The sequence below is a fragment of the Myotis myotis genome, unplaced genomic scaffold (genome assembly GCF_014108235.1).
Source record: "Myotis myotis isolate mMyoMyo1 unplaced genomic scaffold, mMyoMyo1.p scaffold_m19_p_9, whole genome shotgun sequence".
Classification (NCBI taxonomy): Eukaryota; Metazoa; Chordata; class Mammalia; order Chiroptera; family Vespertilionidae; genus Myotis; species Myotis myotis.
Window position 1 is genome coordinate 36,763,531 of NW_023416401.1, and position 18,129 is coordinate 36,781,659.

The window sequence follows — 18,129 nt, forward strand, 5'->3', positions numbered from 1 at the left end:
GTGCTCCAGGAGAAATGACCCCTAAGCCATTATACCCAATATGCCATTGACTCAATTTAGCATATACCAATTTAGCAAAAGGTCAAGGACGGTCTGGAGCCAAGGATGCTGTTTAATTGTCCAGATGAGTCAGGAGGCCTCTAGATGCAAAGAAACCCCCAGAGGCCAATGTAAAATAAAGGCCAGGCGCATCCTGGATAATGGTGGTAAGTGTTTAGGGCCAGGATGACTTCTAAATCAGTCTAGCAAGAGCCTAAAGTTGGACCTGACTGGGGTGAAGTAAGGCCAGAGGTCATTATTCCTTTAAGAGTGGAAGGGTGTTAATGTCACTCCAGTGACTAGACACTAGGATGTGGATTCACCTCCTGTGTCATGATGCAAAAATCTGACTCACAGCCACATGTTACCTTAGTGGCAGGTGCAGATGTGGCACACACCTGGCAACTGTTCTATTTTTATCACAACAAGGAAATGTTTCTGTTCCTTTCTGTAAATCCACACTTACCTGGCATTATTTCTAAACATAGAATTTAAATATTTCAAACTCTGTAAATTTAGCCTGTACCTAAATCAAGTTCATTTACAGATGAAAATTCACTTCAAAACTCTATTAGCTACAGTGAAAGCTATCACTACCTACTGACATTCCATCATCATGAACACAATACAATTAAATTATTAGATTAAAATCCTAATGATTTAACACATAGCTCATTTAAATGAATAGTCACAAACACTTTGCTTAGTTGAATAAATATATTCTAGTTTTGTTTGATTTAAATCACATTTTGGATAATGATCTCTATCCCAACATTATGGGGAAAAATTGTACCCTCTGTGTGTAATAAATTTATCTTTCAAATGAAATATAGCTTTTAAACATCACATATTTTAAAAATAAAAAGATACTATTTGGTGAAATAGAAACACTTTTTATAATAGTAATAAGATTGTGCTGAACCCAGAGAAAGTCACAAAAGTTATAAAGTGGAAGTGTCATATAAAAACATATTTAAATTTTTTTATAACCCTTATACTCTTATAACTCTAGGTCAGTACACACATGTAATAACTTTTTAGCAAACATCTTCTTAAACAACAAAAATCTGGGGGTTTAAAATTTGAAACCAGAGTGAAAGTAGAGGAAACATATCTCAGCATAATAAAGGCCATATATGATAGACCCACATTCAATATTATGTTCAATGGGCAAAAATTAAAAGGGTTTCCTTTAAGATTAAGAACAAGACAGGGATGTCTGATTTTACCACTCTTATTCAACATAGTACTGGAAATATTAGCCATAGCAATCAGACAAGAAGAAGAAATAAGAGGCATCCAAATTGAAAAGGAAGAAGTAAAACTGTCATTATTTGCAGGTGATATGAAACTGTTTATAGAAAACTCTAAAAGCTCCACCAAAAGACAACTGGAATTGATAAATGAATTCAATAAAGTTGCAGGATACAAAATTAATATCCAGAAATAAGTGGCATATTTATACACCAATAATGAACTATTATTAAGAAACTAAGAAAACAATCCCATGTATAATTTTAAAAAGAAAAAGAAACTAAGAAAACAATCCCATATATAATTTCATCAAAAATATACCCAGGAATAAATATAACCAAGGATGTATAAGACCTATACTTGGAAAATTATGAGATACTGAAGAAAGAAATTGAAGAAGATATAAATAAGTGAAGTCAAATACTCTGTTCATGAATAAGAATAATTGAGATTATTTAAATGTCCATACTACCCAAAGAAAGCAATCTATAGATTCAATGCAATTCCCCTATCAAGATACCAATGACATATTTCACAAAAGTAGAGCAAATATTCCCAAAATGTGTATGGAACCACAAAACACCCCAAATAGCCTCAGCAATCTGGAGAAAGAAAAACAAAGTTGGAGGTATCACATTACCTGATATCAAACTATATTATAAGGCCATAGTAATCAAAACAGCCCATGATTGGCACAAAAAGAGGCACACAGATCAATGTAACAGAATAGAGAGTCCAGAAATAAACCCATACATCTATGGTCAATTAATATTGACAAAGGGGGCAAGAACACACAATGGGGTAAAGACAGTCAATAAATGGTGCTGGGGAAATTGGACAGGTACATGCAAAAAAGAAAAGGAAAGAAAAGGAAAAGAGAAGAAAAGAAGAAAAGAAAAGAAAAGAAAAGAAAAGAAAAGAAAAGAAAAGAAAAGAAAAGAAAAGACAGAATCTTCTTACACCATACAAGAAAAAAATTCAAAATGGACTAAAGACTTAAATGTAAGACTTGGAACCATAAAAATCTTAGAAGAAAACATAGACAGGAAAATCTCAGACATTTGTACTTTTCCTGATATATTTCCTTGGGCAAGGGAAACAAAAGACAATAAATAAATAAATAAATAAATAAATAAATAAATAAATAAATGGGACTACATCAAATTAAAAATTTTTGCACAGAAAAGGAAACCAACAACAAAATGAAAAGACAACCCACTGAATGAGAGAACACATTCATCAGTGATACATCTGATAAAGGATTAATATCCAAAATTTACAAAGAACTTATACAACTCAACACCAAGAAAACAAACAATCCAATTAAAAAATGGGCAAAGGATCTCCAAAGAGGACATACAGATGGCCAATAGACACATGAAAAGATGCTCAATGTCACTAATCATCAGAGAAATGCAAATTAAAACCACACGGAGATATTACCTCACACCAGTCAGAATGGCTATCATCAATAAATCAACAAACAAGTGTTGGCCGGGATGTGGATAAAAGGAAACCCTTGTACACTGTTGGAATGCAGATTGGTGTAGCCACTGTGGAAAACAGTATGGAGGTTCCTCAAAAAAATTAAAAATGGAACTGCCTTATGACCCAGCAATTCCACTTCTAGGAATGTATCTGAAGAAACTCAAAACACTAACTCAAAAGAATATATGCACCCCTATGTTCATTGCAGTGTGATTTACAATAGCTATGTATTGGAAGAAGCCCAAGTGCCCATCAGTAGATAAGTGGATAAAAAAGCAGCAGTACATTTAGACAATGGAATACTACTGTAAAAAAAGAAAGAAATCTTATCTTTTGCAACAGCATGGATTGACCTGGAGAGTATTATGCTAAGTGAAATACGCCAGTTAGAGAAAGACAAATACCATATGATTTCACTTATATGTGTAATCTAATGAACAAAATAAGCAAACAAAAAATAGAAACAGTCTCATAGATACAGAAAACAGACTATCAGCCATCAGAGGGTAGAAGGTTTGGGGAGCTGGGTGAAAAAGGTGAAGGAATTAAGCAAAAAAACCAAAACAAACCCCAAACACTCATAAACATAGACAACAATATGGTGACTACCATAAGGAAAGGGGTATGGGGGGAGATAGAAGAAGGCAAAGAGGGAATAAATGGTGATGGAAAGAGACTTAACTTTGGATGGAGAACACACAATACAATATATAGATGATGTATTGTAGAATTGTATACTTGAAACCTATATAATTTATTAACCAATCATAAATTCAATATAATTTTTTTCAAAAGAAAGAAAAACTTTGCACATAATTGACCCATGCAGTTCAAATCTATGTTGTTCAAGGGTCAACTATAAATTGTTATTACAGAGGAAGAGCACTTATGTTTAAGTGACACAAAATGCCCATTGTATTTATACCTGTTTCTTCCAGGTGCAAGGCCTCCAGGAGGGTGTCAGCTATGTGTTCCGCGTCCGAGCCATAAACCAGGCTGGTGTTGGCAAGCCATCCGACCTTGCTGGGCCTGTTGTGGCAGAAACTCGACCAGGTGGGCTTTTGCTCTTTCATGTGTAAGATACCAAAGTAACATTCAACCTAACTTTCTGTGCTTTCCCTAGTTTTCAAAATCATCAATATATGGGTATCTGAATAGTTGATAAGTATTACCTTAGGCATGACAGTCATTTACCACATCATAGGAGCCTCAGTACAGGGCTGAGCCAGGTTTGAGACGGTCCAGGGCTATTCTGGTTCATACCTAAAAACAGGGATGTTCTTGATCAAATTATGAGTCCTGGACTGACTGTTTGAAGCATACATTCCTGGGACATTATTCCTATTATACCATGGCCATAAAATCCACAAGAACGTTTTTCCAATCATAGGGAAAGCTAGAACAGCAGTTAGCAATCACAATTCTTAAACAACCGCAAGATTTTTAAATTAGTTTAAACCAGGGGTCAGCAAACTTTTCCTGTGAGGGACAAGATAGTAAATATTTTTTACTCTATGGCCACCTGGTTCCTGTTGCAATATTCAAAAGCAGCCATAGACAATGCATAAACTAGTAAGCATGGCTATGTTCCAAGAAAACTTCCTTGTGCGTGTTATATGCATTATATAATACAATGTATTATGCATTGTGAAATTTGAATTTTCAATAATTTCACATGTCCTGGAATATTAATCTTCTTTTGATTTTTTTAACTGTTTAAAAATGTGAAAATCATGTTGAGCTTGCAGGCCATAAAAAAAGAGGCAATGGGCCATGTATAGCCCACAGGCCATAGTTTGCTGACCCCTGGGTTAAACTAACAGCAGGTCTGACTGAATGATCTATAGAGTTGAGGCAGCCCTCACTTCACGGTTTTAAGAGCTGTTATGATTGGAGTAGGCAAGACAGTCTTTCCTTTTGTTATGGGAACAAAGTCTATAGTGTTCACTGTGCAGATAGTTTCAAATCAATATATAATAATTGTTTGCTTTGTCATTTAACTTCTATTACTTTTCAGTGTTATATATTTCAGTTCATTAAAGTTGCATAAGAGAAAGCACTAGAAATGAGATAGGATAAAAAAATATTAACCAGTCATTTTAAGTTTATATTCATTCTAATCCACGCAGTTACACTTTAATTTATCCTTATTTTCAGATGGAAATAAAGAGCAGATAAATAATGTAGTATTTATTTTTATGATGAGAAAACAATGTAAACACAGAAAACTCTGCTCTCACTTTGTTATATGGAGAGTATCTCAAATGTACCCTTTGAAGGAAGTATTTGTCCCTTTCATCCTATTATTCATAACTCTCTTTCAACTATTCTTATTACTTCTCTCTAGAGCTAGGTGGTACAGAAGTGACCTTCTTATAACAAAGTGTGGTAAGTGTGCTGGTGAGAGTGCCATACCTCTATAAGTCCCCTTTGCAAAATTTCACAAGAAAACAGAAAAAATGCTAGGAACATATATGCTAAGTAAAAGGGAATACACAAAGACACCAGCACACATATTCCTATAGAAATCAGATCCTTCATGTGCCAACTAGGAGGAGATATAAGATGGCAAATGGACATGTAAAAGGACCCAACTACAGAGTCTATCCCTGTAAGTAGAACATTGAAACTACTTTAATCTAGTCATGGGTAAATTAAACTCTTAATCTAGTCACTTTAAGCACCGGAATCCAAATACGATTGGCTGAAGAAAGCTTAAATTGATTTATTATTTTCTCATTAATAGCTTCAGAGTGGTAGGTGACCATGCATGCCATAATGAAGCCTTCACTATGAAAAATTTACCACCAAAAAAGGATCTGCTGGTGGGCTCCTGGGTAGCGTTTTGTCTCATTGATTTGGAATAGGCAACAAAAGTCATTTTGGTATGGCCATTCCATCCCCAGAATGTAACTACAAACAACAGCTACAGACATTATCACAAAATAGCACCAGATTAACCCCACTTGGGAACCACTGGATCCCAGCCTAGAAAAGAATCCTGGGGTGCACAAAGTCAAAATGTTTTGCCATGAAGAAGCACCAAGACCCAGGAGACACTTGGACTTGTTCCATATGTAGCAGGCACATTCATTCTTGCAACATGTGTTTTCTGAGATGTGGTGTGGACACCAGAAGTAGAGTAATGTAGCATTTGTCATGTATACTAGGCTTATGATCTGATGGAAAAGCCAGAGTTTACAACATGTGAGAGCTAGATAGATGTTCATAAAATATTTCCTATAGCTGAAAAGGCCATGAGCTAGGTATTAAAGTTTTATAACTCCTTGTAAAAATTTATATGTAGCATAAGGTCGTCTGTATTTGTTAATTTTGTTAAATGCTAATATATTACTTTTAACCAGATATTTATTTTATGTTAGAATGGATGGGAAGAGGTGGGGAGCATGTTATCAATTTCAAGATTTGGGATATAAAACCCACATTGTTATTTCAGAAGAACGACTTCTTTTGGAATGCATTATTAAAATTTCTGATAGAAAATCAAGCTTATCATGTAACAGCAAACCTTGAATACATCTAACAGGACACCTCAAGTGTAATTTGAATTCCACTTAAAAGTTAACCTAATCCACTGGGTTTGTAGGATCACGGGTATCCCTTTGATGTCAACTAAGATGCCAGTAGAAATAGCTCAGCCACTGCCACAAAATCTAATAGTAATGAGGATCTAGAAAATGGATTGTGCCATGTTCTACCAAGAAATCTATTAGCTAAAAAATACTTACAAGAAGAATAAGCTGAAAATTATTTAGTGTATATTTGTTGGTACATGACAGGCACTTCTATTCTTGATATTTGATATTTATCAAATAGTATCTGGGTTGATTACATCAGGCCTGGGGTGAGATGGAGATGGAAGCAAGGTGAGCCAGATCAGACGGGAGACAAGAAAGAGACCTGCCAAGGTGTGGCAGGTGATCTGGAGGGCAACAAATAACTGGCAGTACAGGCTACAGCTATTCTTAGCAGAGAAACAGCACTGGGCAGGAGGCTTCAGGTGATGGGCAAAAGAACCCAGACACAAGGCAGAGTCCCAAGCAGAAACTGGATTACTGGAAATTAGGACGTGGTCACCTAGAGCAAGGCAGGTTAGAAGAACACAGCACCAGATGAAATAATGATCTGGGATTGGGCTGACGTCCCACTAACCAATCCCAGTTTCTAAAAACTGGTTAGTCATAGAACATGGTAGGGCTGAGAATGTAAATATGTGCTCAGTGGCCTAATGGTGGTCTTGAAGGATTCTGAAGGAGGAAGCCAGGCTTAATATTAAAGATTAGGTCAACTGATTTAGAAAACTGCACTTGTATTTACTTAATCACTGGTCTCTTTCATCCATTAAAACAGTACTTCCCAACCTTCATGCAAATACTTTCTGAAAATACTGCCTGCATTCCAGACTCCATTCCAGGCCATTATATCGGAATCTCCAGTACTGAGCCTGGGCACAGTTTCATTTTTGTTTGTTTGTTTGCTTGTTTGTTTAACTCCTTGGGTAAACATTATAGCATGAAACTGGCTTGTAAACTATGGCCTCCTTCAAAATAGAAACTGTCTTTACTTTCTATAAGCCGAGAGCCTCGTACCTGGTGTATAGTAGTCACTTATTAAATGAAAAACTAATGAATGACTACCACGTTTAGGTCAGTGAATGTGACTCTGATTTGAAGCCACACCATGTATACTGAACCCTAGATACCTTGTAATGAACACCATCGTCATGAAGCTGGAAGAGAAGCTGGGAGAGAAGCATCAATAGGGGCTGCAATATGGAAGCAAAGTGGTGGGTCAGCCAGCGGTCCTCCTCTTAAATACAGGGGAGCCCAGTATTACTTGTAACTGATTACATTAATTCACTTTTTTTTTCCGTTAAATGTTTATAAAAAGAACCATTCATTTGAATAGTGTATTATATATCTTTTGTAAAATTGGAATAGAATTTTTTGCCCACTCTGCATCCAGTACCCCTTTATTTAAGGAATCTTACTAATTAACTTCTCTGAGATTTTTTTTTTTAATATATTTTATTGAGTTTTTACAGAGAGGAAAGGAGAGGGATAGAGAGTTAGAAACATCGATGACAGAGAAACATCGATCAGCTGCCTCCTGCACACTCCTACTGGGGATGTGCCCGCAACCCAGGTACATGCCCTTGACCGGAATCGAACCTGGGACCTTTCAGTCCGCAGGCCGACGCTCTATCCACTGAGCCAAACCGGTTTCGGCGAGATTTTAATATGTGGAAAAATTGGTCCTTCCAGATTAACATATACACTGTCTTTATTATACAGAGAGAAATCTACAATCCAACATGTCTTTCCTTTTCAGATACAAAAAACTCTGAGCTCATTTTTTAAATTTTTAGTCTACTTTAAAATTTTCCAAGAAATGTCTTTTGTTTTAAACTCTTCTAATTTATTCTTTGTTGTTTTAAATAGTTTTAAAGTATTTCCAAAAATACCCAGAATGCAAGAAGGGTCCACCTTTTTTTCCAAATGCAACTCCAATTTCTCATTCTAGGTATTATTGTAAAATACTTGGTCTACTAAGTCACTCTTTAAAAATACCTTTATTGCCTGGTCAGCATGGCTTAGTGATTGAGTGTCAACCTATGAACCCAGAGGTTACAGCTTGATTCCTGGTCAGGGCATGTGCCTGGGTTTTGGGCTCCATCCACAATAGGGAGCATGCAGGAGGCAGCCAATCAATGATTCTCTCTCATCATCATTGATGTTTCTCTCCCACTCCCTCTCCCTCTCCCTTCCTCTCTGAAGTCAATAAAAATATATTTTTAAAAAATAAAAAAATAGCACCTTTATTCAAAGAATTATGTTAACAAATTAATTAAAACTTAATAACAGAACTTTTTTAATTTGAAAAGCCTATTTAAAGAGTCTGATAGCATCAGCATTGTAATTCATGTGACAAATAGGCAACAAGCTTGTAGCATTGACCATTTTTTTTGCACTGACCATTTTTAAGACAATAAACCAATAACATTGTCTTATGTTTGCACAGAGATAGTATTGAAACTGGATTCTTTCTCTACAATACAGTATTAAGTTATTCTAACTAAACATTATTTTCTAATGAAAATTGTTGGAGTTCAAGAAATATGCTTAAATAACTAATATTGCAATTATTTTCAGTAAATTTGATTTTTCAAAGTTTTGAGATTCTGATTATATTATTTTTAGAATGATATTTTCAGCCAGTTTGTGGCAGGATAGTAAGAAACTAGAAAAATTCCTGGGCAAGTGGAATGGGAAAACTGAGACAAGAAAATTAAACAAGGCCAGTTTGGAGAGCTTACAGGCAGCTTGTGAATCAAAAGACCTTATCTTCCCCAACCAAGGACACTTGAGAGCAAATGGTTTATACCTCTCCTCCCTAACCAGATAATACGTAGCTTAAATCACCCTGTTCTGGGAAAATAGAGAACAAAGATCCAATTAATGACATTTGTGCCAGCTAAACCCAAGGACAAATATCACTTGAGGAATGTTAGGCAGGATAGATAGCTGCTAGGGCAGCAAAGTGGGGAAGGGGAAAAGAAGTGGGAATTTTATCTCACCCACTAGGCAAAAAACTCAGCCGGCTTAGAACAAGATAACCAGATGTACGTACAAACATTCCAAGATAAACCCCAACAATGTAGACGAGAACTTCAAAACCTAGTCTGCTACCCAAGATATCCGGCAGGGGACTTTGAAACCTATAAAGGAAAGGTGTAAGACCCCTTGAACCTCCACAGGAGGGCACACTCAGCCTAGCTGAGTTGCCCACTTGTGCTTTATGCCAAGTATATTTTTAATAAATTGGCTTGCTTTGCTTCTTTAATAAATTCACTTGCCTTGCTTCAATGCTGCTTTATGTCATTCGCCTGAATTCCTCTCATGAGAGTGACAAGAGCCATAGAGAAGGGGAGAGCCCTCCACACACACTCAGGGAGCTGTCCTGTAACAAGTTGACAGCATCATTGATTTGTCAAAGAGGAAATCAAACTTTGCATTCTGAGTATAAAATTAAGTAGGAAACCCACTGTGCCTAGAATGTTTTCTTTATTGTGACTTTCATTTTATCTATCAAAATTTTGCTTTTACACTCAAGTTTTGAAAACAAATTCCAATAAGTAAATGTTGCAATTCTAAACTGACATTTTTCTTTTAAATCTGTTTTTGTTTTTTTTTTTCAATCCAATCCCTGGCACATATAAATACATATGGAAAATATGGAAGAAAAAATCCCTACTCTTGTAGAATTTAACCCTATATTCAATTAAAATAATCAACCAGTGAAGTTTTTGAAAAGTGAAAATCTAATGAAATACTCATCTTAATAAGTATTTGATTTTTAAAACTGAAGTGTTAAATATAGTTTAAATAAATCAACCAATAGCACTCATCAGAGCCACAACTTTGTGCACAAATTGAAGAAATATTCATGCCTTTCTTTCCGATCCACTATATTGTCTACAATGTGCTGATTTGACCTGATTGATCAAGAAAAGCTTCACAGATGAGAAAAACTCTCTTATGTACTAGTTGACATTACATCTTCTGACTCTCCCGACAATCACTTATTTTTAAATTACAAATTTTAATCTAAAACTTGCTATAATGTCTTTGGGCCTGCTTTTTAGTTTTCTGTCTCCTCTCCTGCTGTCATGTTCCTTATTCTCAGTGTGCCTGTTAATAGTAGCATCTTACTTCTCTCTCTTTGGGGAATTTAATCTACTGAGATTCTAACAATGAGGCTTGTTAGAATCATCTCAAGCTAAGTATAGATTCCAAGTGACAACCTATGGAGTTCTCCAGTGAGTTTCCAGAAATACTACTAATGTGTGGACTTTGTCACATTAGCACTAGCTCTTAGAGGCTTGTTTTCCTTACTTCTTAGTTTTGGGCAATATTCCAGATGGGTGAAGTATTAGAGTGCAAAGGTTATCTATGGAATTGAGAGAAAGGCTAAGCTAATTAAATTGTTTCTAGTTTTTAAGTTTTGTGACTCCTTTGCCAGAAAAGTCAAATGTTTGACTTAGTAAAAAACAAGATTCTTAACCTAAGCAATATTTTTTCTGTTGTAAACCTAAGGCGTACCTCTAATATAATAAACAGCAATCATATGGGTGATTCACTTCCTTTTAAAAGGGACTACAGATAAGCAATGAATGATTAATATGAACAATTGCCGTGCCTTCAAAATGGGCTTTATACAAATAGCAAGAAAGGTTTAGATAACTTCCATGGCTTTCTTTCCCTCTTCATAACAATACAAATATATAGAATATTTCCGATTTACATTCTCACTGTGACTCAGTCATGCTAACTGTGTATTATAACTGCCTAAACCTCAACACACTTAGGTGTTACTCTTTTCTTAGGTTTTAAGTACAGTACTTGTTCACTATTTGTTACAACAATGGATTGTAAGGATTAGTCGTGTGTTACTGGGACTAGAAGTAACACATGGTCTGCACTGTCCAATGGGGTAGACACAGCCCCTTAAAAGTAATACATGGTAGACATTTCACTTAAGAAATAACTCTTTAATTGATTATATTTCCTTTTACCCATATAGCCAAATATAAAATTAACCCTGTTTGTTGTTTAAAAAGTCATTTTTAAAATCTTCTAGACCTAGTCTTCCCTAAGCTTCCCATGTGTAAAAAATCACTTTTTAGACATTTATAATTGAAGCACACACTGCCATCAACAAGGACACAAATTAGATCAACTGCCAGGCTTAGGAGCCTCGCACCGCTCACTCTTTGGGCGCTCATATTCTTTTGGCCTTCCCTTGAATGACATTTTGCAATTTTTTCCCCTGACAGTAGGCCACAATGCGGGATATCTTATGATACCGTATAAAAAGAAAACCTTTGATCCCTTGGGAAGCATCTATTGGAAAAGATTTTGTGCTTTTAAAAAATAAAGTTGCACCTTTTGAGATCAAATATATGTTTTTTCTGATACATGAAAACACACCACGTTTAGACTGGTAATTGAAGAGCATTTTACCTGTCAAACTGGATTTAGATGTAGATGTGAACATTTTACATGCTGTACAAACTCTCTTTGAATTGCTATATTATATGCAGGTGCAATTTAGTATAACTCTCAAAAATAAAAGAAGTCAAAACATGAACAGAATTGTTTTCTTTTAAATTCTAAATGCCAATCTTGAAACATATGGGTCTCTTGAAATTTGTTTCCATTTAAATTTCCATACAGTTTCATAACAGTCATTTCTAAGTTGCTGTTGTTCCCATTCAGAGGGGCATCTTCAGATTTATTTATGGTTGCCTGATCAGCGGAACAAGTTTTCATCTATTTCTCCATTCTTAAATGATCTGCAAAATTTGAACATGTGACTATAGACAGTTCTTAGCGCCTCTACTTTCTCCCCTTCAATTTCTCCTTGGTTTTCTTATCTCTTATCTATCCTTTACTGATGATGAGTTGGATATAGGTGTTTCTAACGCAAAGTCATGAGTTAAGTCCTGATGAGGATCATTCAACCAACTTTCCTTTTTCCCAATGCTGCCTTTCTCTCCTTATTTGTGATCAACCCACTCCCATAACTGAGCCATCAGTCACATCACCTAGTTTTTATTCAGCCCTGGCCAAACATGACACTTTTATTTAATTCCCTGTTACAGTATAAAAGTTGAATTGTAAAACAAAATGTCAGTCACAGTGAGCAGTTGGTGCTTTTCCCTGCACAAGCTCAAAGCCCTGCTTTACGGCTAAAGTAAAGGATATCAAGGAATTCTTGGTCGATTTTTACCAGAAAATATCAGTGCCTCTTTCTTCTTCTTCTTTTTCTTCTAGGAACCAAAGAGCTTGTTGTAAGTGTGAATGATGATGGAATCATTTCCTTGAACTTTGAGTGTGATCAGATGGCTCCAAATTCTGAGTTCACCTGGTCCAAGGATTATGTAGCCACTGAGGACTCTGCACGTTTGGAAGTTGAAAGCAAAGGAAACAAGTACGGACTGTTTCAGTTATAATCATGGGTTTCCTTTTCATAATAGAAGGGTGAAGTAAGCTCTTTGCTTTCCATTTCAAATAGTATAAAGAGATGAATCACAAATATTTTATATCTAGTATGTAATATAAAAAGTAATAATCAGTATAATCCTTAAAAAGTAACAAACCTTGCCCTGTCTGGGTTTGCTAAGTGGTTAGAGTGTCAGCCCATGCAGCAAAGGATACCAGGTTCAATTCCTAGTCAATAGGTCAAGAGCATGTACCTGGGTTGCAGGTTCAATCCCTGGCCCCGGTTGGGGTGCATGCGGGAGGCAACCATCAATGTGCGTGCGTGCGTGCGTGCGTGCGTGTGTGTGTGTGTGTGTGTGTCTCCCCCTCACTCCCTCCCTTTCACTCTTTCTAAAAACAGCAAAGGAAAAAATATCCATGGGTTAGAATTAACAAAAAACAACAACAAAGAAATCCTTATAAAGTACTTTTCACATTATTTCATTTAAAGTGCTATCTCATTTATGGTATTAGATGAGCTTTGATTGACATAAAAGTAAGCTTTAAAAATGATTCTCATTATACTACAGATTTTGAAATCTTAAAGTAATGGTGAGGATGCTTGTGGGGAGGGAGCAAGGAAGAACTTGCTGGTTGCCAATTCAAGTTAGGGTAAATTAAACGGGGTAGGTATAATCTGCTCTGCTTTTTCACCACCACTTGTGAGTGACACAGTAGTGCACTGGAAAGAACTCTATGTGGGAAGCACAGAATAGATGAGTTCTAGTTCCAGCTCTGCCAGGAGCTGGCTGTGTGACCCGGAGCAGTTTTTAATTTCCATGAACCTCCGATTACTTTTCTGTAGAATGGGTGAGAGTGAAGGAGATTGATTTTATGATCTAATCCTTTTAGCCCCAAGAGTCTGAGTTTTCTTTTTACTTTGCCTTACTTATCCAGGTGTATATCTTTATAATACCAATCACACTGGATTGCAAAATATTCCCAAGTATTATTTCTATTATAAAGTACCCCAATATATATCAAAAATTAAAAAAATAATAATTTTGTTAGAGAATGGCAAGTTCAGGGGATGACAACTCAGGCACCAGAATTACCAACAGCAGGTTCTGCTCTGTCGCAGGGAGGCCAGAGGGGGGAACCAGGTTCCCTAGCAAGGTCTGATCAGCTAAAATTGTCTTTATTTGACATGTGTATAGGTATGGAGCATAGCTTGGGCATGGGAAATTTGTACCAGCTCCCCACTCCGATCACCATCACCCCTAGGAAAATGTCAGGAAAGACTTCGAGAAACAGCAAGAATGACTAGGTCACTAAGGACTCCAAAGGAAGGGGGTAGCATGTGCAAATGCCTAGAAACAATGCAGGACCCAGGTCCCCAGATGCCATGTGGAGTCATTTATTACAAAAATATTCTGTTCTTAAGGACAAAAATTACCTTCAAAGAACTCGGGATGGAAGACTTGGGCATTTACTCCTGTGATGTAACAGAAACTGATGGAATAGCAGCAAGCTACTTGATAGATGAGGAAGGTAAGTTTAAAGCCAGCTCATTCACAAGTCCAAGCTGCTTTGAGTTCTCAATGATGTTCTATCATCAAGTGACGTTTGTTTTAGTAATTCAAGGTTTAATTGTTCTTTTTTTCTCCCTACAGAGTTGAAACGTTTACTTGCTCTCAGCCAAGAGCACAAGTTCCCAAGTAAGTGTCCACAATACTTTCACAGTTTAGCAATCCTGCTAGGTGGTGACTTCTGGAATAGGGCAGATAACAACTCTGACAGGATTAAGAGAAGAGGCTCTAGAGAACAAATAATGGAACATAGCTTGATAGCTACAGATGCACTTTCTAGAAGTGCTGCTTTTATCTTTGTCATTGTTCTCAAGAGCTGAAGAGAATACTAACATAGGTACCATATTTCATGCTCTGTTTCATAGAGAAGTGGCAGATTACATAGGCATAACAGCTGCAGTTCTCTTTTTGCCTACACATTTTAGAATCATATATTTATTTATTTTTTCTGGGCACATTAATTCCTGTGTCTTTTAGGCAAAGTAATCTCCTAATCAATTTAATGTTGGCACTTAATAGAAGAATCATACCTCTAAATAAAGATATTACCTGCCGATCACTTTAAAGTCCTGAAAAATAAGTCAAAGATGCCTTGGTCAGAAAAAGAATTTCTCTGAACTATCTACAAACCTTCCAATAAAACATTTTCCACATAAAAGATTAAATTTCACATTTGACACCTAAAAGAGAAAGAAGTCTGAAATGACACTCGGAAAGTTCCACTGGCTTGATAAGATCTCTTGTCATTGGTACCTATTGACCAAAATAGGGACTTATCCAGAAAGTTGCACCCTAGAGTTTGAGAAAACAAATAGAAAGGTATTTCATATACTCACTCTTTTACATCACGATTTTTTAAACTCATTAATCCCTAAACTATAACTCCTTCACTACTATGGGAATTTCAGAACCAGGAAATGATACTGTGACCCAGATTATAGACAAAACTTTGTATGTTTGTATATGTGCATTTTTCTAGGAAGAGGGTGTATGGCTTTCCTGAAATTCTCAAATGAGACTGCAATTTTTAAAAAATTGATGCTCTAAAATCAATTTCCTGGTATCTTTTCCATTCCTAAGGAATGATTGATCATGGTACTTGATAGATGAGATTGATGACTATTGGCCTCAGCTGTAATGTTCTCAAAACCAACTTTGTTCGGCAAAGCAGCATAGGAAGGTGTAAATGTAGGACACAGACTTCCTGAATTCCAGGGGAAAACCATTTCTCTTTTGTATGCTTAGTCACCATAAAACTGGAAACATAATACCATGAGTGGTGTCTTAACAGTTATATATACTTGAAAATTGTATGGAAGGTAGAGGTTTGGTCTGAGCCTCTTTTTAGCTTTGTATTGGAACAGCTGAGTTTTACAGTGAATATAAAAGTGCAAATAAAAGGCATCCCTTAAAGCTTGAAAAGGGTAGTTTTAGGATAAATACAAATAAATATTAATATACATTTGGTACAAGTTTAAGAAGCTTATAATTTAAAATGTAGTAGTGCTACATAAAATTGTGAGATAGGTTTAAGGGTGATGATTTCTCCTAAAGGAAGCAAAAGGACTACTAAACTTTGAGAAACAACCATGCTTTTCCTGCAAAGTATGCCCTGGAGCCGCCTCTAGTACAGAACTATTGACTGAAGGAGGCTTTGTAGAGAACATTTTCACATTACAGTAAATTTAGAAACTAGTTTTAAGAGATGTCAGCCAACTTTTAAAATTTCACTCAGACTCAAATGGCTTAAGTGATACAAGTATAAATCAGAGATACATGGTTCTTTCACTTTCTTTGTGAGGTAATCCATGTGGTATTTTAATGTAGCTTCTCAATAGTGACTCGCTATTTGCCTCTGAAATTTTTTGCTTGGTCTGAGAACTTGAACTGGTATACCATGGGGGTTAGGTAGGGTTTAAATGGCAAGCTAGGTTCATCTTATATATATAATTAAAATTAATTCTTTTTAAAATTTATTTTTAAAAACATTTTAAAGAACCTCCAGAGGGAGATAAATTGTTGAAAAAATAAAATTGAACTCCTTTCCAAATATTTTGAAATAACTCTAAGATCACAGAATGGTGAAACAGGAGAATATCTTGATTAATTAGAACTTTCAGTTCAATTTCATTCATTTATAAATGAATTGAATGAGGCCCAGATATACAAAATGGCCTGCCTAATATCACAGCTTGTTAGTAGCTGACCTTGGACTAGGCTCCAGCTCTCCTGGGGCCAGCCCAAGACTCCTTTCATCATACTTTGTTTTCATCCCTACATACCAGTATACATAACCAAAGCCACAGTAGAGAGTCACAAAGGTTAACTGAAGGACCTCAGGATGCAAGTTCGTCCTCTGCATTTTTACAGTGGAGACATCTGACCTCAGAGAAGGCAGGTGACTTGCCCAGAGTGACAGTCAGAATTAGAACCCAGGTCTTCCATCCTTCCATGCCATGCTTTCCCTCCAACACTCTCACTGCCTCCAGGCTTTTCAAGAAGCAAGGTGCTCTATTGTCATTTCCATTGAGTGTGTTTTCACTTGTTGGAAGAATCTGTGTCAATAAAATTGGTTACCAATATAATTATTATTTCTATTTGTCATAGCTGTTGCAGTTAAATCAGATTTGGCAGTTGAAATTTTGGAGAAAGGTCAGGTCCGGTTTTGGATGCAGGCTGAGAAGCTGTCTGGCAATGCCAAAGTCAACTACGTATTTAATGAAAAGGAAATTTTTGAAGGGCCGGTAGGTTTTACACTTCTAGATTTCTAAACATATTATTATAGAATGTGCTGGGGGAGCCTATTAGAATGCAGGTAAGTTGTTATGAAAACCACTAGGTGTGGGGTGGGGAGTCTAAATTTCACATGTAAAAAATGCAGAGAAAAACATAAATTGATTGTCTCATACTATCCAAAGTGGAGCACTTTTGAGAATGAAAGAGGATACTAGTAATTTTCCCAGGACGAGAGTCATAAAACACAACTGTCTCAGGCAAATCAGGAAGTTTAATCACCCATGAAATAGAGCTGCTCCCTTTAGAAGGCAGAGGAGCCAGCACCCTGACCCAAACTCACATACTCACATCAGAACCCCCAGCAGGGACTTGGTTCTTTATATGGAGGAAATGGCCTCAATTGTTTCAATGGCTCAGAAAAAAACTGCAGTAAGATATATTTATTGCTTTTCTGGTTAAAAATGCAATACATCCTTATTGTAAAAAACTTTAAAGACTTAGAAAGAACAAGTCACAAATTTTTACAACTTTTTGATGTACATATTGGTATGTACTTTTTGGTCTTTTTCTATACATCTGTGTGTATATGTCCATTCGTATCTTATTTACATAGGTGATTGTGTATATCTATATTTACTTCTTCGCTTTTAACATAAGCATAGTTTCCATAGAAAGAATGACAACATCTCTGCTTTGTTTGTCCTCTCCAGACATCAGTAGAGCCAGGATCCGGCCAGTGCCTGGTGGGACTGAAAAAAGTGGGTTTAGGGGCCCTGGCTCTCACCTATGTTACCAGGGGTGTAAATGGGAGACTGAAAAGACAGGGGAGAGATATGGTTTGTGGCCACTATTAACAACCTATTCTCCTCTGATCAAGATATGTTTTTGAAACATTTGAGGGGTCATTAGTGAGGGGAAGAATGAGTATTATAATGAGCAGATGGGTATGCATTTTATTCCTTTTCAACTCATACAGTAATTGTGTGTAGATACGGGTCCACCATGGCCCATCTCTTCCC

At 36.3% G+C, this 18,129-nt stretch overlaps 1 protein-coding gene across 3 annotated transcripts in view; it reads left to right on the forward strand.

Moving 5' to 3' along the window:
- Positions 1–18,129, forward strand: part of MYOM1 (myomesin 1) — a 121,316-nt gene that overhangs the window by 83,210 nt on the left and 19,977 nt on the right. For all 3 annotated transcript variants that reach the window (XM_036322837.1, XM_036322838.1, XM_036322840.1), the window contains 5 exons: positions 3,720–3,834; positions 12,639–12,795; positions 14,230–14,336; positions 14,459–14,503; positions 16,982–17,118. In XM_036322837.1, coding sequence (XP_036178730.1) covers positions 3,720–3,834; positions 12,639–12,795; positions 14,230–14,336; positions 14,459–14,503; positions 16,982–17,118 — 561 coding nt within the window. The remainder of the gene's footprint in view (positions 1–3,719; positions 3,835–12,638; positions 12,796–14,229; positions 14,337–14,458; positions 14,504–16,981; positions 17,119–18,129) is intronic.